Raw genomic sequence first — 27,831 nt, 5'->3', positions numbered from 1 at the left:
TACAGTTTGCTGGGAGAACTACTGTTTGGACAAAGCTGAAGAAAAATTGACCAGTACTCCAAAATTAAGCCTATCTCCTATCTTAAGCAGGAGAACCCTGTGACCTACCAAAGGTCACAAAAGTCTTTATCCCTGCCAATTTTTGGTGTGTGTTGGGCCAGTTTTCACAGATAGATGTAAAAAAGCCCACAGGATTTCTTGTAAGGTCTTATAAGCTGCTGCTTTGGTGAAGACTACAAGAAGCTTAGAATTGATTAGGTTTGGTGGGGGGGGCGTTCTTTGAAGCTGATTTAGAAAACTGTGATGGGACTTGCATTTTCTGACTAAAAGTCTGGTGTGGGGATAGGAAGGGGCAACTTCGTATTTTTAATATGCTGCATCTGATAGAAAATCAGGTATCCTATCATATACTTTGTTAATGGCTCCAATGAAAGTCAAAGAACTGAAGTGCACTTGAATCACTGGAATTTAACAATTATATGATGCATCATGTGGCCCTGAAACAGCTATTTCATAGGATTAGTGTGTCATATTTGGCTATGTATAATATTTATAGCCACCCTGTACAATTCTTCTTGGCTAGGATGAGTAATTTTTGGATGAACGAAGAAAATATCATCCTATAGTATACATTCTTCATTTTTCTCTCACCCAGATATTTATGTTGTGTCCATCATTAAGGTGGTAGGTGGGGACATACATGTAAGTGTTTGTCACTATTGTGGAGGATTGATTACTGTGAAAACACGTGCTGGCAACACACAGACTTGAATAACTTTTGTTATGGCAGTGGTTCCCATTAGTAACAGCACAAGACAATCTTTGATATTTGGTCACGTTTTTGAGGGGTATTTGTGTACTATGGCCCTGCTGTGATTTGGGTGAGCTAATGAAATGTACTATTAATTTCTGACTTTTAAAATGTGTCTTATAACCATAAGATCCTCTCATGTCTAGCTAGTGTGACTCAGCTGGGTTCAGTGCACCTGCATAAATTCACAAGAGGTAATGGTGTGGCCCAGTAAAGGCAGGGGTAAGAAGGAAGCTTTGAAGTTGTCAAATCTAAATTTTATAGAAATGAGTCTAGATTTGCCCCCACAGGAGGAGATAAGACCTTCATCCTGTGCTGGGATTCAGTTATTCTGTGGTTGTCTTAGCAGTGCAGTTTTACCTCAAGGGTCAGTCTGGCTCATAGCATGCACATATTAGTGTCTTGTCCTCCAATTTACCAATTTAACAGCATACTTGAAAGTTCATAAATTAAACGGCACTGCTCAGCACTCTATTGAGCTTCTGGTAATTAATCAGATATGGCTCTAATTACTGACTTTCAGCAGAACTTAACAGTGGTCATCTGTAACGTCATCTATTATTGACATATTTTAGGAATATAAGCAATACAAAAAGAACTTGCAGGAATTTTCTAATGAAAATTATAACGATTTTTCCATCATAAAACCTTTTTTATATAGCTCAAGTGTGACCTTCTCATTTGAAGGTATCTGCCCTTGAATGTATGGCTGCATACTGTGCTATATTGTTGGAAGCTTTATAAACTGCAGACAGTATCACTGTAAGGTAACTGGCATTTAATAAGAAGGCATGTACTTGGCCAAGGATGGCAGTGCACACGCCCAGGGTGAAGCAGATAAATCCCTAATTCAGAAGTGCTCAACAGCAGGACCCATGCACAAGACTGCACAAAATGCGAACCTGTTACTACAACATGTCTTATTCAAACCTTATCCCTTTTGTCATTTAAAACAATACTTAGAGTGTTCCAAAGCAACAAACCTTCACAGTCTCTGGTCAGAGCTGTGCTTTCCCTTGCTTCTGTTATTTATGAATGTTGAAGACAGAGAGCAAAGATGAAATAAGATGTATTATCCTTAACTGATTAGAAGTACAACAAAAGGCAGTGTGTGTCCAGTGGAGGAAAACTGAACTGGCAAGAGATGTATTTACAGAATTTACTGAATTTTCTTTTTGCCAAAATCAAGTGTGGTTGTTTCTTTTTAAAAACAGAATTAGCTTTAATAAAATTAAGAGATCAGTTATTAAACTCTCAAAATGAATATACAGTTCTCGCTAGTACTGCTTAATAATATTCACGTTAAGTGACTTGGCTCTCCAGCTTTCATCCAAATGCTTTGGAACTGCTTTAAAGGAAAGGGTGTGTTCTTGCTACAGAACTATCATAAGCAATTTTTTAAAAATATCAATCATATCCATCAAACATGTTTTTAAAGCTCAGCCTTATATCTGTATCTCTTAAACTTTTTAAACTAATGCACTGTAAGTATATATATGTATTTCAGAATTCTAAAGAAAATATTTTTTTTTTCTGATGGGATTTCAGGTGCCTTGACTTTGATTTGATGCTTTGAGGGACACGCAGAGATGCTACCTATGCAGAAAACCCTTAACAGGGGAGCAGAAAGCCATCTTGCAGTTATTAAGCAAGGTAGCAGCAGATCACTTTAATCATACGAAGACAGTTCTGAGGTACAACAGTTATTTGAGGTGGGGGAGAATCTTATTACAAATGTAACTTTTCTCTTAAACGATTGTCTGCCGCTTTTCTCAAGCAACAGAGAAGACTTTTAACTGGGTTGACAGGTACTAAGTACCCAATCAGTATAAAATATTACCATACAACTTAATATCTGTGCCTCTTGAATAAAAGCGTTTGTGTGTCAGTTGCAACAATATGAAGAATTGTGGGGGTTTTGCTTGTTTTAGCACCAGCATTTAAAAGTTTATTGATTAGTACTAAAGAGAGATAAGGTAAAAGAAGTAATTCTTTTCTGTAACAGATTTGATTTTTTTTTTTTTTTAATGTAACCATACCACTTTATAAACTCAGTAAGAGAATGCTGGGAAAATGATGTGAAGCCAAGGGCTGCATCACCTTTTGTTGGAAGATTTGATAGCATTCCTTCTCTGGAGCCTATGCTTAATCAATGTCTAAATATACTGAGGAGGGTACACAGTGCTTTTGGGTGAGACAGAAAAGTCGGGTCCTAAAATCACATGTGCATAATAATGCATTGCTCACTGTAATGCATATAGGACATTTATTTAAAGTAGAGGTGATACCAGTATTGGAATGTTTTCAAAATAAATAGTGCCAGTTGTATCTTTCCCCGGAGTTTCAGTTTCATAGATCTTTTTTTTTCCTCTCTTAATTTCTGGCTAGGTAGAATATTTTATTGCAAGAATGATTATAAGTACAAAAGGAATTCCTATACACAAGTCATCATCCTCAGAAGGTTCGTGAGATGATCCTTTACTGATTGTGAAGCATTCAAATGTACAGTAGTTCATACATAAAAGCATTAGTTTGTCATAGTAATTTACATTAAGAGAAGACATTTAGTAGGCACCTCCAAATCAGGTCACTCCGGTTTAGGTAGCCATGAAATCAGGCCTGACCTCTGAAGTAGTTGCTTATTGTTTCCTGTCTCACAGATATGGAAGTGAAAGCTCAGAGATAAGGACCTGAATTCAAGAAGTGCTGAATAATTGCTGCTTCTGTTGACACTGATAACATCATTGCAGGACCCCTAAAAGTCAGTTACCAAAGAAATCCTTGAGAGAAAGTTTGCTCTTTTGGTTGCAGCCCTAGTTTAGATGTTATACTCTGTCCTTTCCTCCCCTCCCAGTCTATGTGGGTTGCGCATTTCCCATAACTCTTCTTTCCTGTTAGAGGTCAAAACACATACTTGGCTGGCTTGGAATTTCTTCTTACACACTTGCAACAAAAGTGGATTAACAGCTGAATTACCTGTGCACAACTTGCACAAGGACTTCATATTTAGCAAGAGCTGGGAGCAGCAATAGGAGGGGCGCTTGTATTTTTTATGGGTTAGCATTAATGGAATATGCATTATATAGGAACAACTGCTAGGGAACAAATTCATCAAAGATTATTTAATTCACTAAGTAGATGCAAACCCATGTAGCAACTACTAGGTGCAAACTGGTATTAGCATAGTTAAAATAACTTTTACTAACTCACTGCTACTTTCTTGGTCTGACAGCGATTTGGCAAGAGAAACAACGTAAGTATTCAGAACTGGCTTAAGGGCTTGTTTTCATAGAACGCATGAAATGGAAGTGTGTTCCCCTGGCACAATCTGCACACTGAGTGTCTGTGCCTGATAACCAGCACAGTCACCTACTTCTTTGTGGTTTGTATTCAGTTGATGAAAGTAGTTAAGGACACCCTGCTACATATATGCATATGTAAACTACATATGATTTTGTACATGTTGAATGTTTGAAGTTTGTAACTTAGGAAAAATGGAATGCCATAGCACTTAAAGGAAGTGAGACTGCTATGGGATCATGCAAGATGAACAGGTCAAGAGAATATCATTTTTAAAGTTCTCTCTCTCCTGTTTGATTTCTGAAGAAAGTTTAGCTAAAAATCAGTCAACTTTCCACTTTCTGTTATTTTGCGTACTGTTCTAATGATTTTAAACCCTTAGTGAAGTATGTGGATACTTGTGCCTTATCTACTGATGACAGATAGTGATGATAATTTTTGATAGACGAGAGCTGCACTGCTGCTGATTTCTCAGTGTGGAGGGCTCCACGAGGTGTGTCAGCACTGGTGGGCTCAGTTACTGTAAATCCAAGTATGTGTCATTTTATGTTGGGGGATCACCATTAGGTCAGCTCATCTTACTGCTAAATCAGGGCTATTTCCTAAACAGTGGGTTGGTTTGAAGTGTTTTCTTCTGCTTTCACTTGAGGCATTTTAGGTTTACTAGTATGTGGCTAGACTCAAATGGTAAGACTGCTGTGGGCAGGGAGGCGTCTCCTCCTTGTGGCATGCAGCATACATTGGTAGCTATAAGGGAAACCAGAAAATGTACTGGGATTCTACTAGAAAAAAATAAATGGAGGAAAAGGGAAATTGCATAACTTTTATTTATTTATTTATTTTTTTTTTAAGATGTGCACTCTTTAAGGGTGTTTGGGGAAAAGAAATCTTAAAACATTCTCAGAGAAGAACCTCACAATCAAAATGAAGGGAAGAAAATACCTAGAGAGTTTAGTCCAGCTGGGGTCCTTTTCCAGGACTCCTCTTTTTCAACTGAAAATAAGAAAAGAACCAAAAACTGCATTAGGGATGCATCTTTCCACCCTCTCCAGTTTGGAGTGATCTAAACCTGCTAGTCTTCTAAGCAGCATGGAAAATTTTACCTATTTTGGATAGGCAATCAAGGAGAGAGAAAGCAGTTGAACCTGGAAGGTTTGTTTGAAATCCCAGTGCATAGGGGACAGTAGGAATAAAAACACTGCTGTTTTGCCTTTTGTTTATATATCTATTTATACGTATTTTTCTATATGTGTGTATGTATAAAATATCTTTTGAAATGCCTCTACTGCATGTTTAGTGGTAGTGTATTTTTGGTTTGAATTTTTCTTTTCTTCTTCCTTTTTTTTTCTTTTTGAGTTTCCATTAGCAGTACTGTCTAGTTATCATTAAGAATTACAGGATTTAGAAGCCTTCCCGTAGAGTCTCTGAGGTATAAATGAGTGAGAGCTGCAATCAAACCATCCAGGGCATCTTTCTCGGGTGAGAATGAGTGAAGTCTATAGAATGAGAAGGTTGTTTAAAAAAGAACAAAACAAAACAAAACATTCAGTTTATAACTTTTAAGACGGTAAAGGAAAGCACAGAAATGTAAGCTACGTTTAACCAGAAGAGAACAGAGAGCATACCTGAACCATCAACAAGGAGACGTGAGAGCTAGTGCTACTGTTGAAGCAGCAGTATAGGGAACAAGGGGTGGGTGTTTTCCCCCATTAACAGATAGGTACGTGTATGAGAGGGGTGCTGATTGGTACTGCTTGGCCTTTGGGTAAGGTTTTAGGAATGTGTTGTTGATTTTAGGTTGTCATATAAGACCATATAAGCCAATCTGCAGGGATGGGTGCTGAGCAATGTTATTACAGTTACTTCTGCTTCTAGGAAATTCTTTGTCTAGAATTAATCGATTTATCACTGAGAGTACAGCCCCGAGGCAAAAGAATTCATCTAGCAGATACTTGGGACTGCAGGAGAACACTGGCATGTCCTGGCAGCAATTGCTTTTTCAGTTAATTACAGATATTAATGTGTTGTTACCTATTTCAAGCTAAAAATCCCAATGAAATCAAGATGCCTTTAAAGAACTGTGGATATTAAATAGAAGATGACTTTGTGCTGAGTTTGACTTTTCCAAAGAAAGAACCTGTAAAGTTTCCATACAGCCTTCATGTATGAGTTTGTTAATGTCTGTACAAGGCTAGTAAACCAGAGCAGAGAGAGATTGCTGTAAAGGATACTTTCTACAGTTTCCTTATCCTTACACTATCCAGTTATGATCATAAAATTGCTGCTGACTTTCAATGGCTCTCAAACCAGAGTCTTGTCTTTTCTGCTCTGTATTCTACTCTATATTCTATAAGTCTGTTACTTCTGCCTTAGTATGATGGGAGATAAGAGAGGAATAAAATTTAAAAAAATCATAAAAGCATCTTCATACGTTTATTCTTTACTGGATGACAAACACATAGATAGGCTGTATGCTCCAAATAATTTTCTCTGCAGAGAGTTTGCAAGCTGCCAACATTTTACAAAGGGAAGTATTAAAACTTGTTTCTGGGTACACTGAATGCTGTTAAACAGTAGAGTTCCTGGTCTTCAGTTATATATGCTAAAGTCAATTCTGTAAGTAAGTGAACTAATAGAGTTTGCAACTATAAAACAACTTGACTTTGTTTTAACCATTATTTTTGAAGTTTTCTAAGTAAGAACAGGAAAAAAAAGGTAATATTTTTAAGCAAGTAAAACCCTCTCTAATTTAGATCAACAGAATTTAAGCCTAAACTTACTACAACCTATTTCCATTTAATTTAAATACAATTTTCAAATAGAACATATTTGCTTTTGTCATTTTTGTAAAGCTGAATTTGACAAGGTCACCTGTTTATGGGACTCTTAGAACAAATGTTGCTGAGCCAGTGAATGAGATATTTCTTCACATGGAAACCGAATTTTTCTTCATTGAAACTTACTCCACTATATTAATGCAAAAAAATCACTTATTTAAAATCACCTGGAAAAGAAATATGAAAATTTTCTGTTTCTTTTAAGCTGAGTAAAAAATTACATGCAAGATGATGAGGTTTATCAATTTGGTTAATTAACTACATAATGTTTTCTTTACTAGCTAATAAATAGTTTTAAATGCAGAATTCATTCTGATAACCTATTTTCCCCTCTAGTATTAAAGGTAAGTGTATTTAGCTAATGGAAATGTATCTTAAAATGTTTTTATGTTTTTATTTGAGTTCTCGTTTCCACCCAAAATGCAGTTTGATATGTCATTACCACAGAATAAGTTGTTCAGTAAATAAGAAATGTTACTGTAATGCAGAAAAAAAGGCCTGAATAAATACATGAAGAGCATATAATAGATGTGTATAAGTATAGAGTATCTTCATAGTTAGCATAAAGTAAGTTTACTCTAAAGGATGTAAATAGATAACAATTCATGCGTTTGCAAGACAAACAACCAGTGGTAATTAGTCTTTCTCAAAGACAATAACCCAATGTGTACATGCAACAGAAGATTAAAATACGTTATTTTACTTAGGATTATTTTAATCAGAGTAAAAATTTTGCTAATTTAATTCATGATTAAAATTAGTTATTTAAACTACTCTTTAAAGCAAATCCCCACCTACATTATGATAGTCGCCAATTACAACAATCGGGTGTCAGCATAATTATCCTGAACATAATTCCTGACTTTAGAAGTCCTTAAAAGAGGAGGAGGAGGCTGCCTGGTACAATACAGGTTGTATCTTGGGGGAGTGGAGGTTGGAAGGTATGCAAAGCAAGGTGAATTCAAGACGATTTCACCCTAGTCTTGGTTTCTCTGGACTTTTGTCTCTTTTGTCCCCCTCCCACCCTTTTATCCCTGGTAGTCTGTCATCCACAGGAGAGTAACTTTTACTTTGAACTAATAGGAGTGACTACTGGCTGCAGACTGTGTTAGTGGAAACTCTTCAGGGTTTGACCCCCACTTCCTTCCTCCCTCTGTCTGTTAACTCCCCTAAGGAGTGTAGGGATGCAACATCAGTCCTGAGTCACTGCCAAGAGGAGGAGAGAAGCTCTTTGGCTAGAGAAAGAAAATGTGAGACCGAGCTGTTAAAGCTAAGGAGAAGCTGTCTCTGGTAAATGTCTGTGAAGTCAGGGAATATAAGGACTATATATATATATGTGTGTGTGTGTGTGTGTACGTATACTTATAAAATATAAGGAATATAAGGGAATATAACTGAGAGGTGGGCCATGACCTACACTGCTTTGGTATACTTCCAGCTAGAGAAGGGGATTTGGCTAAGCAGAACAGGGAATCCTTATTGGAGTCAGTTAGGCCCATGACAGACTTCCTGAGTTTGGGATGCAAAGTCTTCTGCAGGAGAGTGGCCAGTATGGACTGTTAGACTTAATGGAGAGGGCTAGAGGCTAGAGAAGTGAAGAATGGCTATATGTACGGCATATGGGTTTTGGCATTGTAGAGGTAATTTCAAAAGGCAGAAAAGAAGGGAGCCTGATCTAAAAATCAGAATCACAGCTACGTACATGGGACACAACTGTTTTTATTATGGCTGACCTATTCTGTATCAGTTGCAAGAAGAATTAGGCAAGTATCTCCAAGCACAGAGGCAACCTGATTTCCACTGGATTTGTATTGAGATGACTGGCGTTTTAACTAAATTACATGAGTTTGTAAACCCACCTGCAAGGCCCCTAACAGCGTTTCTCCCCACCCCTTCACCTCATACTCATAGCTTTTCACTGTTCCCTGCGTTCTCTTGCAACAGCTATAATTCCTTGTTCTTCCCTATTGTTGATGCACCATCGCTTGATCTGCCACCCAAGAAAGAAACAGTGCAGGCTATTGCTGATAATCGGAATAGAAGTAACGTGCTGGCTGCCCACCCAGCCACCCTGTGCCCACTTCTGAGGAAGTCAGAGCTGTAGATCTGGGTGTTGCATGTCTGTTTTAAGTCATGTTTTGCAACGGTCTGTTGTAATAACTTAAAAAATAAATAAATAAACTTCTGCTAATGTGACAAGCCTACAGCTTCCAAAGCTATTAATAGGAGATTGAAAGAAAGACCGCATGAGGCATTGTTTTCTTACAAAAGAGCCAAAAAATACAGGCCAAAAATAAAGAAGAATTTTAAAACTGTCAGTTCTGATAATAGTGATCGGAAACAATATGAATTTCTAGAAACGTTATTTTCCTGCTATTTCTGTATACGAGGAAACAGAATTTGCTGATGCTCTCCTAATTAATCCGAAAGAACACACGTGTTTCTGAGTTAGTACTTTCTGCGTGCCCTGACAACACAGGGACACTTCGCTAGGGTTCCAAGAATACACAGTTCTGGAAATAATGTTCCATTTACTTTGAGGAACAGTGGGAAGACTACTCTCTGTGAAGTCTGTCTTTTTTTATTTTAATTTTTTTTCCCCTTAGGGTGGAGCATTAATATTTTGATGTCAGAATGAAGAGCAGGATACCTCTCATTCTCCTAGCTTGTGGCTCCTTTAACCCCATCACAAATATGCATATGCGTTTATTTGAGCTGGCTAGAGATCACCTGCACCAAACAGGTCAGTAAGGTGTTGTTTGGGCTACAAACATTGTGTTTTACTGTGAAAAGGAAGAAATATTCTTGAGATTGAGGATAGATGAACTGTCACTTTACTACTTGCTTAATTTTATTATTCTTGATTGATCATTCAATATGAGGCTTTCATGGCATATTCAATATAGAAATTCTAGCATTACCTTTGTCTTTGACTGATTACATGAAAGGCATTATAAGGAGTGTTTAAATTACTGAACTGAACTGAAAAAATTTATTAGCAGTTTTAGAATCATATTCGTGGAACAGGCTGAATCTGGTGAAAGCAGGCTTAATTTTGAAACTGAGAAGAAACATGTTGCAATTTCATGCTTTTATGTTAATATGGGAACCTACTATGAAGAAGGGTTACAGTTAGCAGTTTCAGCTACCAGGTAAACCTGGAGAAGAGCTGAAACATTAGTTATTCATTATCCATCTTTTTTAAGGGATAGAACTTATCTCCCTCAGCAAAATACTTTTCTAAAAAAGGAGGTCAGAAGACGTAGATCTCAGCAACAACGGAGAATGGCCGGCAACATCAGGAACTTAATTAAGAATCAGAAAAGCTTCTGAGGAGCGGGTTCTGTGTGAATCGCAATTCATTCCCCCGTCTGTTACAGCATCTGTGTAACAAGACATCACCCCTTACTCAGAGCAATTTATTTAAACAAGTCTAGTGAAAATCATATTAAAAATGAAAGCTTGAAAGCCTGAAATAAAAGTTACGCATTGCACTGCGACTCTCTATCATCAGTGCTTAGTTTTGGAGAGGATGTGACTTGCCTTTTGACTTTTTAGTTTAACGTGCGGAGACGTACTAGTTTAAGTACTTTATGCACTAAAGGAGGAGGATTTATTTGTGTCTGGCCTTCCCACAGTGTTATCGTTGCCATTTCTGAACGCTTAACCTGGTGTGTCTGCAAAAGCAAGAAACCACTGTTAGCTTGTGGAAGCTTTTCCCATCCCATGGAGAGGTAGCTTCATTTGAAGTAACTATAAATGCAGATTTTATTTTTATATGTGTGGGTGGGTGGGTTTGTATAAAGCACATACCTATATATTTATACGGACATACACACGCACACCTATAGTCTTTCTGGCCGTGGTAAGGACAGTTTCTCTAACAGAAGATTTTTGCAACATGTTGTAAAAATGATTAAAACTTGAGTGTAGTCAATGCTGGATACCTCTTTTATGGTAGAACCATTCCCACCCAGGTACTTAACTGGTCTTTCTCTTATGACTTTTGTCCTGTTTCCACTCCTGTAGTGTCCTATGGTTAGAATCAGAGGCAGACCGGAAGCGGATAGTGGGTCTGGAGGACAGCGGTTATACACCACAAAGGCTTGTTTGTTAAAGTGGCCTGCCATGTTCAGTACTGATTCCCTGCTGAGTCACAACCATGGGCATCATCCTGGAGCTAACACGCACAGTGAATGCGTGGAAAAGTAACTAGAGTGAGGGGTGATGTTTTCTAGGCTGTGAGAATTTCTTACTTCTGGTGCTACTTCAGTATTTCTGCTCAATCCAGATCAGGCAGAATATACCTGTTGTGTAATAGCTTGACTGCAGTTGTCTTCACGATCAAGTTTTAATGTTATGAATGCCATGACTACCCCGATACATATCCTGACTGACATCTCCAGTAATTCTTTCTGCCAGCTTTTTGCACATTGTTTCAGTTTCAGATTAACACCTAATCTTATTTTTCATGCGTTCCTATTTTAAATAGGGCATTTCATTGAGTTTTTCTATATGTTTACGCAGTATTTGCGATTTCAGTGGCACACATCAAGTAATTCATCCTTTTTCTGCTAATATCTGTTGACAAATCTTGTAAAGCCACCTTCTAAATACAAGAGACATGTCTACATATGACTGAATAACTCTAATGTTTCTCTTTGTCTGAACTTGACTCTACTCATATATGAGTTTTTCCACAACCTCACATATACTTAGAATTTTACTTCTCTAATTCAGTCTCTTGTTTTAAAAGCGTTTCTTGAAACTTGTACTGACTGTGCCCAATGCTTCCTCACGGTCCGTTAATACCTAATGTCAGACATTCATATTTCTCTCTACGACTACATTCCGCATATTTGACCGTATAGTCAAAAACGCAGTACTAGAATCAACCTATTTAAATATTTAGAACCTTGTTTCTCAGGTGTTGCCAGTAGAGGATAATAATATTACAAAGTTTACAGACAAGATCAGAAGAGATACCGGGCAAAGGAAGTGGAATGAAGGATGAGATGTTTGTATCCATGACAAGACATAGATAGAAATGGGAGTTGAAGGAAAAAGGGTTACTAGCTTATGAAAGTGTAGGAAAAATATGAGGCATTGGTTGTGTCAGATGCAGCATCCGCAGCTGAGAAGTCCAAGGAGTCACTAACCAGACTTAGGAATTTAGAGGGGCATGCTGCTCAGGGGCTGCATCTGACTGAAATGTACTGATATTTTCAAGAAAAGGATAGGATCAGATCATAACAGCAGCAAGGATAGGATCAGATCATAACAGCAGCAAGTCAGCATAAATGCACAGACTTCAATTTGTTTTCCTGCAGCAATTTTGATAACTGGAATTGTAAAAATATACAACCCCCCCGCCCCCAGCTTTGATCCCACTGTCTGGGTGGTGTGTGTAGCAACCCAGATATGTGATTGGAATAGGATCCGACCTGCAGTAGTTACTCATTGCTTATACAATAAATATTGACACACGTTAGTTAGAATTAGCTGAACTAAAAAATGAGAAGGAAACAAATCCTTGGTTTGCATTACAAGATATACAGCAGCACTTGCTTAAGTAGACCAGTATTTGATTGATTGTGCTAGGCTCTATCCTTGAAAGGTGCATGAAGAGGGATGCATCTGTGCCTTAGCATCCAGAAAGATTTAAAGCTACAGAGCATACTTTGCAGTTGGTTCATATGCAGGCCGATGTGCAAATCAAAGCAGCTAAAATACAGATCTTAAGGCAGTTCAAGATATAGCACGTCCCTAAAGAAAATCATTCTGTTTTATAAAACTCATTTCTCTGAATACTGTTATTGGTGCATACAGGTTAGCTCCTAATCTTTTCCTGAATGCTTTTCTAAGGGGAAAAATAATAGTTGTCTTTCCGTTCTACAAGTTTTTTGTCTTTATGTAAAACCCGCTGAAATAAAGGGATGGGCGTCCCCTGCTTGCATTGGTGTTTGGGTTATGCCCTGTACTTGGCTTTGGAATCCCAGCCATCTGGAGTATCTCTAAGGAGAACCGTTGTTTCTCAGCCCTGTTACCGTTCCTCACAAAAGTCAGCATGAACAAGAGAATTTCAGAATAGGCTGTCCTATGAGTAGAGCTACTATACTGTATTATTCATATTGTTACTCCTAAAATGGTGGTTTTATCCTTCCTTTCTGGAGGAAATACTAATTTTCACAGCTCTCGGGATACTGTCTTTCCTTGCTTTTGTCAAAATCCAATGAACTCTGTATAAGCACAATGGTATTTTGAGGTCTTGATATGTAACATTTATTACAGACTTTATGTGTGGCATTTATTTGAGTACTGATCATTGTGCATGCTCGGTTATTCGGCTGTTGAAGGCAAGTTTTTGAAGCCACAGTGTATTTTAGAATGGCTGGCTGACTACAGAGGTAAATCTGCATCTTCAGGCCCTGTAGTTCACTCAACCAGACGGATGTGATTTATGTTTGTCTAGGTACTTATATGGCACCTGTCACTACAATCTCTGCACACCTCATCTATTTCACTGAATGCCTCTCTCAAGTACTCTGTGAAGTGCTGAAGGTAAAGCCATCCGTCCTGTGAAGACATATCCCAAAGGATTGTCTATTACTACTCTGATGCACTTGTGGTTTATTTTGACTTTCAATGTAATAATCTCTGAATTGTTTACACCTTTGATTTTTCTTTCTGTTGAGTTCTTCACACAGAAGGTGACTGAACATAAAGCAAAAAAGTCTTGCCTATTTTTCTTTTCCTTTTTCATGCTTGGCAATCACTACATGTCACAGGAAGTTAGCATAGGTTTGGTATCCTTTTGATATTTTATCTGTAAATACTTTTGAATAACTCAAATATTTGGGGTTACTTGTATCTAGGTGTTGTGTGGGTTTTTTGTTTGTTTGTTTTTAATTCCCCCCTGCCCTGGCATCTGAACAAAGATGTTAGATAACTCCCTTCTCCCCCCCCCCCCGACCCCCACTTAAATATAACCTGTAAATAAGATTAACATTTTGGTTTAAATATATCACTGAAATATGATTGTGTATATTTTCCTAACACTAATAGTTTGAGAGTTCTGTGAGGAATACTGCTTATTTTTTGTGGTGCAAGGCAAACCATTACTATTACTTTAACACAGAATTTTTTATGTCATTTTTATGTATGTGTAGTCACACATAGAGAGTTGGTAAGAGAAATTAAATAATATAATTAACTAACCACATGCTGAAAAGCAAGTGTGTCAGTAGTTGTTTCAGTGAAGAAATGAAAATTTATTTTAAGATAAGCTGCTGCATGCCTCTTAGATGGTTTAAACATGAGACTGATTGTAACTATTTTCTAGTGGATATTTTGTCCTTCACTTCTGATAGGGAGTGTTTATCATTTTATTATGTGTTTTCATACAGTTGCCATTTTGGTAACACAAGAGGACTGACTCTTCAGCAAAGAGATTTTTCTGTGTTTATATATTTGATGTTGTGTACGTACTATGCAGTAAAATTTACGTTTCTTATCAGCCTCATTTTATTAATATTTATACATGCAGGTAACCTCATGCCCTGTGAACAGGCTTAACGAGGTAGAGAAAAGGCTGCTTCCCGGGCAAACCTTCCAAAACCGAGACCAAAAATTTGCAGTGCTGTGTCCTGCGATTGTTTGTACTGCTGCACAGCGATGTCGGAGAGGCCGCGGGAAGGCGCAGGTTGCGCTGGGCCTCCGCGTGTGCTGCCGGCAGCCGCGCCGCTCGCCAGCGCTCCCCCCGCCGCCGGGGAGTGACCCAGGAGCAGCTGTTCCTTGGCCGCTCCGGCTGAGTCAGGCCCACTGCGCTGCTGGGCAGCGTCCACATAACGTTAGTCCAGTGCTGAGGGGGAAACTGAGGCAGTCTCCAGAAAGAAACATAAAGCCCAGGGCATTTGCTTTGGCTCGTGCTTACACATTTGGGATGCAAAGGACAGAAATCTCGGATGGGCAATGAGTAAAAAGCAGTTGTCCTGCTTAAGAAAAGATGTTTTTGTGGCTGACAGCTATAGAGCGTTTAAACTAACATCCATATCTACAGGAAGGGAAAACGTGCATCTTCCTAGGCGTTGAGTTGGTATCATGTTTAATTAATGTCATACAAGTTACCAGCAAGTCTAACTCTGGTTTTGTGTTATAAAATGTAGTTGTGGAAAGCTGAATACTGCATAATAAGGTGTTTCATTGTAATCCAGATATGAGATTGGAATACAATCTGTAATAGTTTTATGTAAGCCTACATCAGTGACATTTTTAAAGCTAACAGCAAAGTACTAAACTGCATTAAAATAAATATGCTGACTCATCTGCTGTTTTCAGTCATATGAAACCATCTCAATGGAAGTAAATTTTCCACATAGCAAACTTGAAATGTACATCTTTTCGTAATGTCATTACATATCTGTAGTAAATGTTTATGCTCCAAATTTAAATTCTAATACGGAAGATACTATTTGGGGTAGTTACTTTGGTATAAAAAATCAGGTTGAATAAACTGATTGGTCTAATTCTCAATTGTCACAGGAGTGAGAGAGAGGCTTCTGTTTGTAGGTACTGTTCAGCAGTGAGTTACGTTCCTAGAGACTTTGTTTTTATGCTGAAACAGTACTATCTCATAGTATATCTTAATAACTTATTTTTAGAATATAGGACAAACTTTAATAAAATCCAAAGAAAAGACTGACCTGAGAGATGAATCTTAAGCTTAAAAGATGACAGAAAGACAAAGCAATATAAGGGGTGACTGCTGGAAAAAGTAACAAAATTGCATGAGGCAATCACAGGAGTTAGCAGCATCTTGGAAGAGGAGTAAAATAAAGCAGCACTCAGACACAAAGCCCTATTCCAGCCTGCTCTGGAGAGAACGCAAGGGAGAAAAGCAATGGGCTCGTTCCTGCTCACCGGGTAGAATAACACCATACAGCTGCAGAGCCTCGCCGTCTGCTGTAGATTCTCCTCTGATGCTAAGGAGAGGATGAGAAGTGTGGAGTCAAATATATGGAAATATTTATTTTATTTTTTACTTTTTGTGTAGTGGATTATTTCCCTCAAAGTTTCTAATAATAAATCCGTGACTTACTACTAGAAGTAATTATGTCTTTAAAAGTCCCAAAGAAATACACTACAATTTGATAGGAAATTAGTACTTGAAAAATTGTCTTTGTATTACTAAACTAATTCAGCATTACAATTTATGTTAAGTGTTTGTGACAACTTACAGTGATTTCGTAATAGAATATTATACACCTGTTTTCCTTAATAATGTTTGAAGGATATTTTTGGTTTTATAACTGTTGTTATATTTAGTTTTATGACTAGTTATCCTAAGTAGTTCTTAGAGAATTTAAATTAGTAACAGGGAAATTTTTTTGCTGCTACTGACAGGTACACTTTGCAAAACAAAGCTGCTTAATGGCCTGAAGGATTTTTACATATACTTTTGTAGCCCACCTTCAAAAAATGTTGTCCTATATCCATTCAACAGAAAAACTTAACCACATAAGACAAAAAAAAATCTAAACAATCCAAAAGCAGAGTAAAATTACTCTTTTTAGAAAAACAAAGATAACAAGTTCACGTAAAGAGAATGAAAAAATGGGAAGAGAAAGCAAAAATCTTGTAAAGTTTAGACAAGAGGCCTACAAACATGTACAAAATAAATATATTTAAGTCTTCAAAGGTTTCTCTCCCCCCCCCCGCCCCAAAATGTACGCAGACATCTAGGCCTTGAAGAACTGAGTTTCTTGAGCCTTAGAGGAAGAAAAATATTCTTCTGTTGAAACTGTTATTTTCAATTTCAGATCAAGAGATGGACTTAAATATATGCACATCTTTGCATGTTCCTGGAATATTTTATCTTGCTCTATTGACTGTTTGGCCTATTCTGAGAATGTTTTAAAATAGAGGCTATTTTGGACTGAAGCTTTCACAGAAGACAGGCTTGTAAATCCCAGTGGATTTTAATGGTGATTTTGGAGTCATGTTCCAGTATCGGAGATTAGTTATGAGCCAATGAGTATCATTTTCATTCCAAAGCAGTAGAGAAAACTTGCACCAGTCTGTGAGAATTTCTTTGTCAAATTGACTGAATTAGAAAAAAAGAGGATGTTTTCCCCCTCCAGTATCATATTTATCATAGCTATATAAAATGCACGTGTTACATTAAAAATCATTTTCTGTTTCATTTCTTTTTTTTCCTTTGAAACACCCTTTCTCAGCTCTCAATTTCTGTCTTTTTGAAGGACATAACTCATACCAGTGCTTTATTTCTCTGTTGATTTATTCAAAGGATAGTTACGTTTTTATGTATGTCTGTTCCCTGATTGGGAGCCAGAACTTCAAAGTCTAACAAAGAGCTTGTTGTGTTAATGACTACATTACAGAAATAGAAAAATATGGGCATATTTTCACATTTAATTATCATGATCAGCCAGCTAGAAAGGGAGTTTTATGATTGCTAAGCTGTTGTTTGGGCCATAATGTTTTAAGTCTCATTTTAAACTACATTAGCCACACCTTTGTTCTTGACTCTTCCTATCTGCCTGATTCACATTAATCACAGTCCCAGTAATATGTTATAATTCTTTAACACAATGAGAAGGCACAATGATTGTGATAAATAGCAAGCATCAGATGCTTAAGAACAAGCAGTGGTCAGTTAAGATGTTCATTATTCTGGCTATCTAAAAGCTGTATGAAACAATTATTAGAACAAAAAATTCATTATATCTAGCAATTCTTATAGTTTGCATCATAAATTTAAATATATTTCTACTTGCTTGAAAATTGTATGTTCATCCAGCTTTCCTTTCTGAATTATCTGTTAGGATAAATATGTTGATAGTAAGGGTTCACAGAACAGGAAGGTGGCTTTTCAATTTGTTAAATTACCGTTTCCTTATTATTAAAAATAATACATAGATTAGATTGTTCATGGCCTTCTATAACTTTGGAGTTAATCAAGCTTTGAGCAGGAGGTTGAACTAGATGATCTTCAGAGGTCTGTTCCACCCTAATTTTTCAAGGTGCTGTGAAGATGATTTTTTTTTTTTCTTTTTTGTTTACACAGGAAGGTATCAGGTGATTGAAGGCATAATGTCTCCAGTCAATGATGACTATAGAAAGAAAGGCTTAGTTTCAGCCAAGCACCGGATAGCAATGGCTAAACTTGCACTGGAGACATCTGACTGGATTCGAGTTGATCCATGGGAGAGTGAGCAAGAGACATGGACAGAGACAGTGAAAGTATTAAGGTAATTACATGATTTTTATTATTATTATTTATGAAATTAGTGATTGCTAGAAATCTGTCGGGCTACAAGATCAATGTACAGAACTGATTCATGTAAAAAACCCAGCAAAGCAGAACATGTCTGTTCATGGCATCCTCTGCTATGAGATAAAATATTAGATCTGTAGACAATGAAAATTCCTGTCACTTTTCTTTAGAAATGCTATCTAATCAGAATCCCCCACCTGGCGTCTTTCATCTCCTAGTGCAAAGCAGACAGGCTTTCCCCAAACATATGCGATACTCTACAGTACAGCATTTTTACCGTTTAAGGCATTAGATGCCATGTGGAGAGCTTTTTTGCCAAGATGGGCCCTGTATAATGGTAATCATTGGAAGAGTTACATGGTGAAATTCTTTGTTCTCATGTTAAGTCTCTGAGTAGATAATACAGAGATATTAATCGGAAAATATGAAAGTTTACAAACAAAGCTATTCTTCAGGAGTATCCCTTTTCTAGATTAGATATTTCAACTCCCGTTATTATGCCTGTAGTTTTATCTGTTCACACTCCAACTTTGAAAGATTTCTTATTAACTCTCATGGCATGTTAAACCCAAGCCCGTAACTGCTGATGGTTTATTCAAAATCATTTTTTTCTGTGTTTTTGCGCTAGAGGGCAAAAACCAGTCTTTGTCCAGAACCTGTTAATTTGATTTAAGCACCCTGAAATGTGCCTTTTGCCTATATGCTTAGTCTTAGTAATAAATGCATTATGAGGCAAGGTATGAAAACACAAACTTCCCGTGCTATCCACTCTTTAGAAATATGGATACTGTAGAAGGAGTCAGCTGACACTGCTAAAGTGTATTTTCATGGAAAATTCAAGAAAGCAAGTGTGCTGTAAGAAGCATAATAACTCCTCTTTCTTACCCACATTTTCTAGGGCACTTTCTAAATGAAAGCAGTTGGCTTGTGTAGCTTAAGGCTCCAACATGGGCCTGCCAGGAACTGCCCAGAAAGCTCCTATGCAAAAGGCATTAAGAAAATAGACGTTACCGTACATACTTTGCTTACAAAACTACTACAGCCTTTTACTACTGCTTTTCTTTGTTTCAGTGAGTGGACATTGCCATCCTGCTGCTCTGTTCCTTTGCCTCCTCTAGGGCTAGGCAATGCTACCCTGTCTTTGCAGAACACTTCTCTGTTCTTTTATGGGATCGCATTGGCATGTTCCAGTGTGAGAAATCACCTGAAGGTCTGTGCTGAAGAATTAGTTGGGTATGGGATTCCTCTCCCAAAGCTTAGTTTGGTAAAGCTGTTTTCCTCCAGAGAAGCAGCCACAAATCTTACAGATTAGGTGATCCTATTTACACAGGCTTTGATCTTGCACAGCTCCCGGGTGCGGTGAGTGCTACTTGTGAGACTGGGTTTGTAAATTGTAAATACACTTTAGAGTCCTTCAGGATATGAGGTATTATAAATAAAACCTATATCTTTTTCTTCAGAGAAAGTAATATCAGTGTAGTATGAACAGCCAAACTTCCTTTCGGCCTTGAAAGCGAACCTCTAGTTTTATAAATGAAGTCCAAAATGGTAGAATGTATGTCTATTAAGGAAAAAAAGTGAGCTTAAAGCAAGAGCAATAGGAACAATTTTTTTCAAACGATGATCTGTACTAATGAGCTGAACCAGTATCATAATCTAGTGTTGAACCCCGTCCCTTGAATGGGGAAGCACCATTCTAATGAAATGGCATATGTAGCTATTTCAGTTGTATTTTAACTGCCACACTTAAAGAAGAGATGGCATTAGAGCTAGATCCTTACCTACTGTAAATAGGCAATGGTTCACTGTGGATCTGCGCTAATTCACAACTATTGAAGATCTACTCTATAGACTCTTCCCCGAGTTGAGATGCTAAAAGCTGATTGCTGCCTTCACTGTAAGCCCCCTCAATTAGGAAATTTCAGGACCAACAGAAAGAGATTTTGCTATTGCAAGGCAAAGGCCCAAGCATTATTGTACATATATGTCTCCTCATATCAGTATTTTGAATTGTACACTTAACTGTGTTAGAACATTGTGTCCTGTGAAGAGACAAATGAATGGCTTTTTCCTACAATACTTGTTTCACCTGTATGTGATGAAATTGTCATATTCCATCAAAATCTGTAGATTTTGCTGAAGCTCCCAAATTGTTATGACACAGAAGGATTTTAAGCAGCAGAGCTGGTATCTCATTTATGACAATGCCATTAGTTGCCTGTTACCTTAAGTGAACATGGAAATTTTAGAGGCTATCCCAAGCCTTTTTTCAGAAAGGAGGAGAGGAAGTGATGGAGATATTTCCCAGTTGCTTAGTGTTCCTGAAAATTCTTTCTAGGCAAGAAAACAATGTTGTCAGTAAGCAAAGAACTACATTCATCCTTCATGTAACCTAGATTTGATTGCAGTGCAGATACACTAGAAATTAATTTAGAATTGGAAAATATCTGTCTTATCCAACAAGTTTTGCTAAATTGTGCTTATGAGACATAATAATATAGTTATTAGAAGCTTCATACGTAGTTCAGGAAACAGTTGAAAAACTGACAGATTGGTTTGTCCATTTTGATGTCTCTTTAAAATAACTCAGATCCTCCCAGCACTTAAAATGACTGCTGAACAGACCTTTTGTCAGTTAAGATTTTCCAGTGCTTGTAACATTAGTCCTGCAGTGAGCTCTTTGCCAAGAATTCTTACTCTTGAATCAAGGCCCAAGAACGTCAGTCTATGACGTGAAGTTAGTGCACTTGACTATACATAGCATCAGCCTGCTTACCACAAGGCAGGATTAAAAATATAAACAGAGCAAGGCCCAGGCCAAGCCACTGCTACCTATTCTCTACTGCTGTATGTCCCTCACCCCTTCTCTACGCAGTTTCCTTAGCTGATGGCTGAGCATCAAAAATGCCTGGAGGTTAACTGTCTCGGTGTATATTCTGGGCACCAGTGCCACTTACTGTAGCTCCAAGTATTTGTGTAATTTGGAGAGTGTACATTTCAGTCACTAAACTGTAAATTCATTCCTTAGGCCAGACATTCAAAGGGTTATTTATGGCTTTGTATACACATTGCATTTGTACTGAGTTGAAGGCAGAGCTTTACTTTGTAACTTACAATCTTTGCTTTGATACTGCTATATAAGACCTGTCACTGTGGCTCTATCTGTACTAGATAGAGACAGGACATGGGCTTGAGTACTTGTCTGTGACTACCTGCCCTGTTTAACTGTGAGCATGCTTCCTGAAACAGTTTTGACTGGGGTCAATTAATACTCTCAAACAATGCCCAAACATGGATCAGGATGGTGGTGTAAGTCAGGGACTGCTCTAAATAGGCAAGACTATGCTGGTTTGGAAGGAAGAGAGCTTAGCTGTATGGATCTAACATGGCCACGTGCCCTCGCGGTCAAAGAATGGGCCCTGGCCCCTTATCGACAGATTGTGGTAGCAGCACCAGTATTAGAGTGGAGCAACAGTGATCAGGAGCAGCAAAAGAAGAAAGTAATATAAAACTAGAAAAACTGACAAAAGGATCCTTGCCTGTCTTCAGGGATCTGAACTCAGTAAAATCAGAAGCATGCTGGCTGTCTAAAATCTTACAAGAATTGTGTATTTTGAGGAAATTTGTGTATTTCTCAGGATTTGAATTCCTTTAATTAAAAGGAAAGGGAAAAAGATAATGGGGAAAACTCAAGGAATACGTTTTTGGGGAGGGAAGGATGAGAGAGAACAAGAATCTCTCCTTCTGAAAACCTCTTTAAAGAGCACACGTTACAGAAACATCATCATGTCTGAGGGGTTGCATTTAATCAAGAAATTAAGTGTGACTGAAGTGTGGTTTAATCCTGTTTCAAGCAAAAACCTCCACAATGTAATGTAAACGTTTAAATGTAACGTTGCTACCAACATTGTCATAATGGTAGCGTTTCAAAAGGGAATCAAAAACCAGATTGTTGTTACACAGATTGCTTGTGAGTTGTGCAAAGTGTTAACTACATTGATACTAATCTTCTAATAGAATGAATATGGTGAAATCCTAACAAATTGTATTAAAACTCAAAGTGCATAAAAGCAGACTGTGTTCCTGAAGCTGAAAGCACCAGGCAATCCCTTTGCGCACCTCTGAGAGGATTACTTCACACAGAAGCTTTATTTTAAACGCAGGCACCATTACAATGAATCACTCAGATCGTTCCAGTCCAGGAAGGAATTCATGACAAACAAGCGGCCCATACAAAGACCTCCGGAGGATTCTCTTTCTTCCCAGCACACAGGTTGGTTCATAACTGTAAACAGGCTTTGTTTAGCACTGAAAACAATACACCTTTACCAGATTAGACTAATTGGTGGGAAAGTAGAACATAGTAACTGATAAATTGTGAGGGTTGGAACCGCCTGCCAAAAACAAGCCATTCCAAACGCCAGCGTGACTGCTGATGCAGTTACGTTGTAGTAACTCCCACACAGACAGGAGACTTCTTTTGAGGGTTACTGTATTAATTCTTAGTTTTATAAGCATCTCCTGAAGCTTTGTCAGAGATGGAAGTTGCAGCCCTGTTGATTCTGCAAAGCATAGCGTATATTAATAAATAACATTGAAAAGCATACGGAGTACTTGTAATTGATTCTAATGTTAGCTAGTGAACAAAGTACATAGATACCACACCAATGATGATGCTGCTGCATTGATGCTTATTGCATATTTGGATAAAAAAGCTTTTGTTGACAGTAAAAGCAGGGCATGTTCTGGAAACAGTTAGCTTTGGATTTCCTATTTTATATTCCTTAGCTCTGGGACTTTCTAGGATACCGCTGGATTTCTGATACTTTACATTTTTCCTATAATGCTTGCAGCACTACTTGGACATGAATAATACATTTAAATTTTTCATGGTTACACAAAGGTTTCCAAAGGATAAGTTATTAAATCTTTATAGATGGTAGGGAAAAAAATTCATAAGGCATTTGGACTGCAGTTGAATTTTGTGTCTGGTATGGGGTTAGTGATTGTTGGCAAGTGACAATCCAGATTTTTCTCTTTACACCATCCAGAAAAATTGTTGTGAAAGTAGTTAAGACTATTTATTTTCCATTGTATAAAATTCTGTTTTATTATTTTATTCGGTTATTTCAAGCTTTATTGCATTTTATGTAAAATAAAATATGAAAACAAATGTGCAAACTAGTCTTTTTTCCCTGTAAGGTTTCTTAGTTTAGAATAGATCAGTCATCCTAGTCCACACTTTTTCTCTGAAGCCATGAACAAAAGGCAAAAACTGATTTGGAAGGAGGACTGGCAAGCAATAGGTTTCCCTGTCTAGAATATAGTGGCTGGATTGTATTTTTGTACTCTACTACCTGGCAGCTGTCCCCAAAGACCGGTCTGTTGGTGTGAATAGGGAAAGTACAGCATACAGTTGTTACTTACCTTTTCTGCCCTCTGCACTTTGGCTGGCTGGGCAATGATATGGACTTGGATCTATTAAACGTATGGCCCACTAAGGAGTGGAACAGTTTCTCCCCACTTCCTTTGGTCACTAGCATGCTGTGGAGTGGAGCGTGGGAAAAGATCAAGAGCTGCTACTGAGAACTCCGGAGAAGACTGTAGTTCCTCCCCTTTTTCATAAATAAATGATGGTCAGTGCTAGCTTTTTAACGGTAGGCAACTGTGACTCAACCTTCTCCACCCTCCCCCAAAAAAACCAACAAAATCAAGGAGGCATCAATGAGATCTGTTGAATTAAAGATTTCTGTAAAGTTTGCAAAAGGCTCAGTCATCTAATGGAAGCTTTCACAAAGATCAGTTTGATGGTTGATTTAAAACATGCTATTTCTTACTAAATGTATGTCTGCTAAACCGTAGGATTTCTTTGCATGGACCTGACCCTTATGATTTTGTTCCACATACAGTATAATCAAGTCATTTCAATATGCATTGCAAATAAAAGGCTCACTGAGGACAGGTATAGACAAATGATTCCAGTTTTATTAAACCTAGAGTAACTCATTGATGCTTTCCATTCAGGACCAAGGTGAAACAGAAAAAGCTACTGAGCCCATTTTTCCCTATTTTTCAGTGTCCAAGTTGTAAACATCAGAGACGGCTAAAACTAGCTGCTTCCCAAAGAGTGGTTATTCTCAACTACTGTGGTAGCCTTTACCTTTTATAATACCCTGGAAGCTGGAGATCTGGAGTCTCTGGATAGCTCAGACTTTTTCACCTCTGTTCTGAGTATAAGAAAGTACTGTAGGTACACCAGAAAAACATTTATGCCCTTAATGCTTTTTACTCTTCACTAGTACCTTCTATAAAACTCAGTTTGTGAACTAAGTACTTTACTTTGCAAACATACTAATGTGTTTGTTAAATATACCTTTCAGCATGTTGTGTTTAATTTTATAGTAAGTATGCACAAATGTCCAAAAATCTTTTAAATTTTAACAATAAAACATTGATGTAGGCTAAAGATGGAGTGATCTTACAGCAGTGCTAGTTTATCTTCAGTTTACTTCCTTTTTCCTGGTAAATATGCAATGAAGGTCATATTACTGTAGCTGTAGACATGAAGCAGGATAAAATAAGGGCAATAGCCTTAAAACTCAGTTATTGCACTTTGTAGTTTTGTGTGATTCTGAACAGTAAAGTCCAATATTATAAGTGCCTCTCAATATTAACAGTTTGTCCTTATTTAGGAAACAAGGATGACAAGATAAAGCTAAAAGCCTGGCTTCATCAGTTCACATGAGAGTATTTGTTAGCTTCCAACAATTTTCTGGAGGAAATATATCTCTGTAACAGTACGCCAAACATTCTAGAAAAAACAGAGCTATGAGAGTTCATCATCCCTCACTGCACTCATGCAGTCGCTAATGACTGTAGAGATGTGTCTATTCAGTACATGATCATTCACCAGTTTTTCCATTAACTTCAATACAAGGTCAAGCCCAAACTGAGTACCAAGTGGAATGAAAGTTTATCCCCACATACGGCCTTTTATCTGATCTGGTCTTGTGCTGAATTCATGCTAATCTCTGCTTCTTCCCCCTGTGGCTTGCTTGAGTGGAGAAATTATTCTCCTTTAACGTTATGAGGGTAATATTTGATATGCTGTGAGGGATGAAAAAGTAGGTACACAGAGCTTGAAAAAGCATATAATTGTGACTAGGTATCTAAAATCCAAGCTGAATTTTTTTTGCCACCTTTTGAAAAGAAAAAAGGAGGTAAAAGTAAACTGTAAAAGAATGTTGGTAAGAACAACTTTTAAGGATAATTTTCCTTGGAAAATGAGTAAGTACAGAAATCTCTCATTTCTTTTTTTTCTTCCCAGTTCTACCAGAATTAAAGCTGCTCTGTGGAGCTGATATTCTACAGACATTCAAGACACCCAATCTCTGGAAGGAAGAGCACATCAAAGAAATAGTAGAAAAGTTTGGTTTGGTGTGTATTAGCCGCGCTGGCTCAGATCCTGGTCAGTATATCAGTGAATCAGACCTTTTAACTAAATTTCAGCACAATATCTTTCTAGTGAAAGAATGGATTCAGAATGAAATCAGTGCAACACAGATACGCAATGCCTTGTGCAGAGGTTTAAGCGTAAAATATCTTGTACCGGATTCTGTCATTTCCTATATTACACACCATAATATCTACACAGAAGAAAGTGAGCAGAAGAATGAAGGTGACTTGCTTCAACCGCTAAAGTTGCATAACACAAGAGTAAACCTGCTAAATGACTGATGAGTGTAGCCTATAAAATGGACAGAGGTGGCATTTTTTCATGTAAACTTCTTGAGAAAGATAGGGAAAAGAACATCAGCCAAAAATTCTTTGAATTCACGTGATGTTTTAGAGTAATCTTTTTGTATGTGGTAATGCTTAATCAAATTGGGATACTCAGGTGAGTATCTTAAAATATGTAAACAACTGCTTCCTTGTGAAAATAGAAGAAATAAGATTTTAAAAATAAATATTAAAATCTCCAGTAATACTTAAGGGCCAAACATAGTAATTTCCTGATTTTGTAATCTTTAATCCTATAGTCAAGTTTAGCATGAAGATGCCTTACTGTTCTGCAGCAGCAAAATAAAATGAACGCTAACCTTTGCTTAAAAATGTATATATTATTGCTACTCTTTGACTTTTTGTGACCTTGAATAAATTTTGTTTCTGAAGGTTAAGTACGATGCAAGTTTATGTTTTGGCAGTTTGTACAGGAGATGGAAATAAAGTCTTGTTTCATGCAAGTGCTGAAAAATACATGCAGGCTTCATGTCAATTTTAATCCTCCCAATTATAAAAGAATGGACAAACAATCCTCCTCCAATTGCATCCATTTCTTTGTTTCTTTGATCCAGTCAGTCTTCTACAAGAGTAAGTAATTGCCAAATTCTTGCAGCAGATGACATATCCAAGAGGATCTGGGACATAAACCCCCTTTGTCAACAGCAAAAATGCTACTGGTACTGCTGGTCACATCATGAGGAGAATCTTTGAAAATGTGGTTGATTATTCTGTTCCTTGCTTTTCTTCATGGATGGATTAATCTTAGTAATTTCTTGCTGCTTTTGAAGTCTAGCAATGAAAAAGATAAAAAAAAAAAAATTCCAAACCCTTTGAAAAACAACACAACCAAAACAAAAAAACCCAACCCCTAAAAAAAGACCATAAGAAATAGTAAAATGTGTCCAGTCTTTCTTAGACCAGTTAGATAAATCTAATTTGGGTCATGTACAACATAGAAATTATCGTGTTGTCTTTTTTGAAAGAGAACTTACTTTCTCAGTGTGGTATGAACAGCTAGTACCAGTCAAAAAGCATATTCTTCACTCTGAATATAAAGATCTGCAATTTCAATAATTTTTTTTTTTGAGAAATGTTACTTGGTCTAGGTACATCTGTTTATAAAGTAGGTTACTAATTCAGCATTGTCCTCTGGTTTGGTGGACAAATCAAATAGAGGATATAGTTTTTGTACCAAGATAGAGAATTACTGTGATATAGCAGCAAAGAACTTGAACCGTAGCATTTCAAGAACGGAAAATAAACGGAAACAGGTAAGACGCTCACACAATAGTTGAGTCTAATGTTAGCTAGACAAATGTATTCTATGTTCTGCTTGCCTGCTTTGCTGATTTCAGTCTAGCTCACTTTTCATAGAAGACACCCCCAAAGAATAGCAGTGGGATAACTATCTCATAAATAATAGTAACTTCTGGAAGGTTGCTAGAAAAACACTGGAATAGCTCTAATTTTCTTATACTCAGAAAAGAGGAAAAGGAAGGAACAGCCAAAAAACTGACCATAGGCCTGAAAAATGCTTTCATTTTTATTCCTAAACAACACTGCGTAGAATCTAGTATAGCAGAAGAGCCAGTATCAAAACAGACTTAATTTGGAATAAATGGCTACTGACATATCTGAAAGCAACTTACTGCTACCTTTTCTCACTGAATGAACGCTGGAGTTTTACACTTTTTACAATATCACTGAAACATAAATGCTTTTTAAACATAAGAAACACACATCTGGCTCAGAACGTCCCGGAGTCTCAAATCACTGAAATCTGGAATGTTTGGAAGTATCGCAGT

The 27,831-nt window shown here is 37.4% G+C and overlaps 2 protein-coding genes across 12 annotated transcripts in view; one reads left to right on the top strand and one right to left on the bottom strand.

Annotated features, from left to right (window-relative positions):
• NMNAT3 (nicotinamide nucleotide adenylyltransferase 3) overlaps window positions 1-26,498 on the top strand; it is a 31,704-nt gene extending 5,206 nt beyond the window's left edge. For 2 of the 11 annotated variants that reach the window (XM_068954637.1, XM_068954640.1), the window contains exons 2-6: window positions 2,360-2,505; window positions 9,555-9,691; window positions 18,035-18,218; window positions 22,408-22,517; window positions 25,572-26,498. In XM_068954637.1, the coding sequence (XP_068810738.1) occupies window positions 9,583-9,691; window positions 18,035-18,218; window positions 22,408-22,517; window positions 25,572-25,981 (813 nt within the window). In that variant the 5' untranslated portion in view covers window positions 2,360-2,505; window positions 9,555-9,582 and the 3' untranslated portion in view covers window positions 25,982-26,498. Of the gene's footprint in view, window positions 1-2,359; window positions 2,506-5,467; window positions 5,591-9,554; window positions 9,692-18,034; window positions 18,219-22,407; window positions 22,518-25,571 lie in introns of all 11 variants that reach the window. The other 9 variants (XM_068954644.1, XM_068954643.1, XM_068954641.1 and 6 more) reach the window with 6 other exon arrangements.
• Window positions 1-27,831, bottom strand: part of CLSTN2 (calsyntenin 2) — a 595,520-nt gene that overhangs the window by 500,681 nt on the left and 67,008 nt on the right. The gene's annotated exons all lie outside the window — the stretch shown is intronic.

Source organism: Struthio camelus, chromosome 9 (genome assembly GCF_040807025.1).
Source record: "Struthio camelus isolate bStrCam1 chromosome 9, bStrCam1.hap1, whole genome shotgun sequence".
Lineage (NCBI taxonomy): Eukaryota > Metazoa > Chordata > Aves > Struthioniformes > Struthionidae > Struthio > Struthio camelus.
Note: the sequence above shows the minus strand (reverse complement) of the source record. Positions and strands in the feature narration are given on the sequence as shown.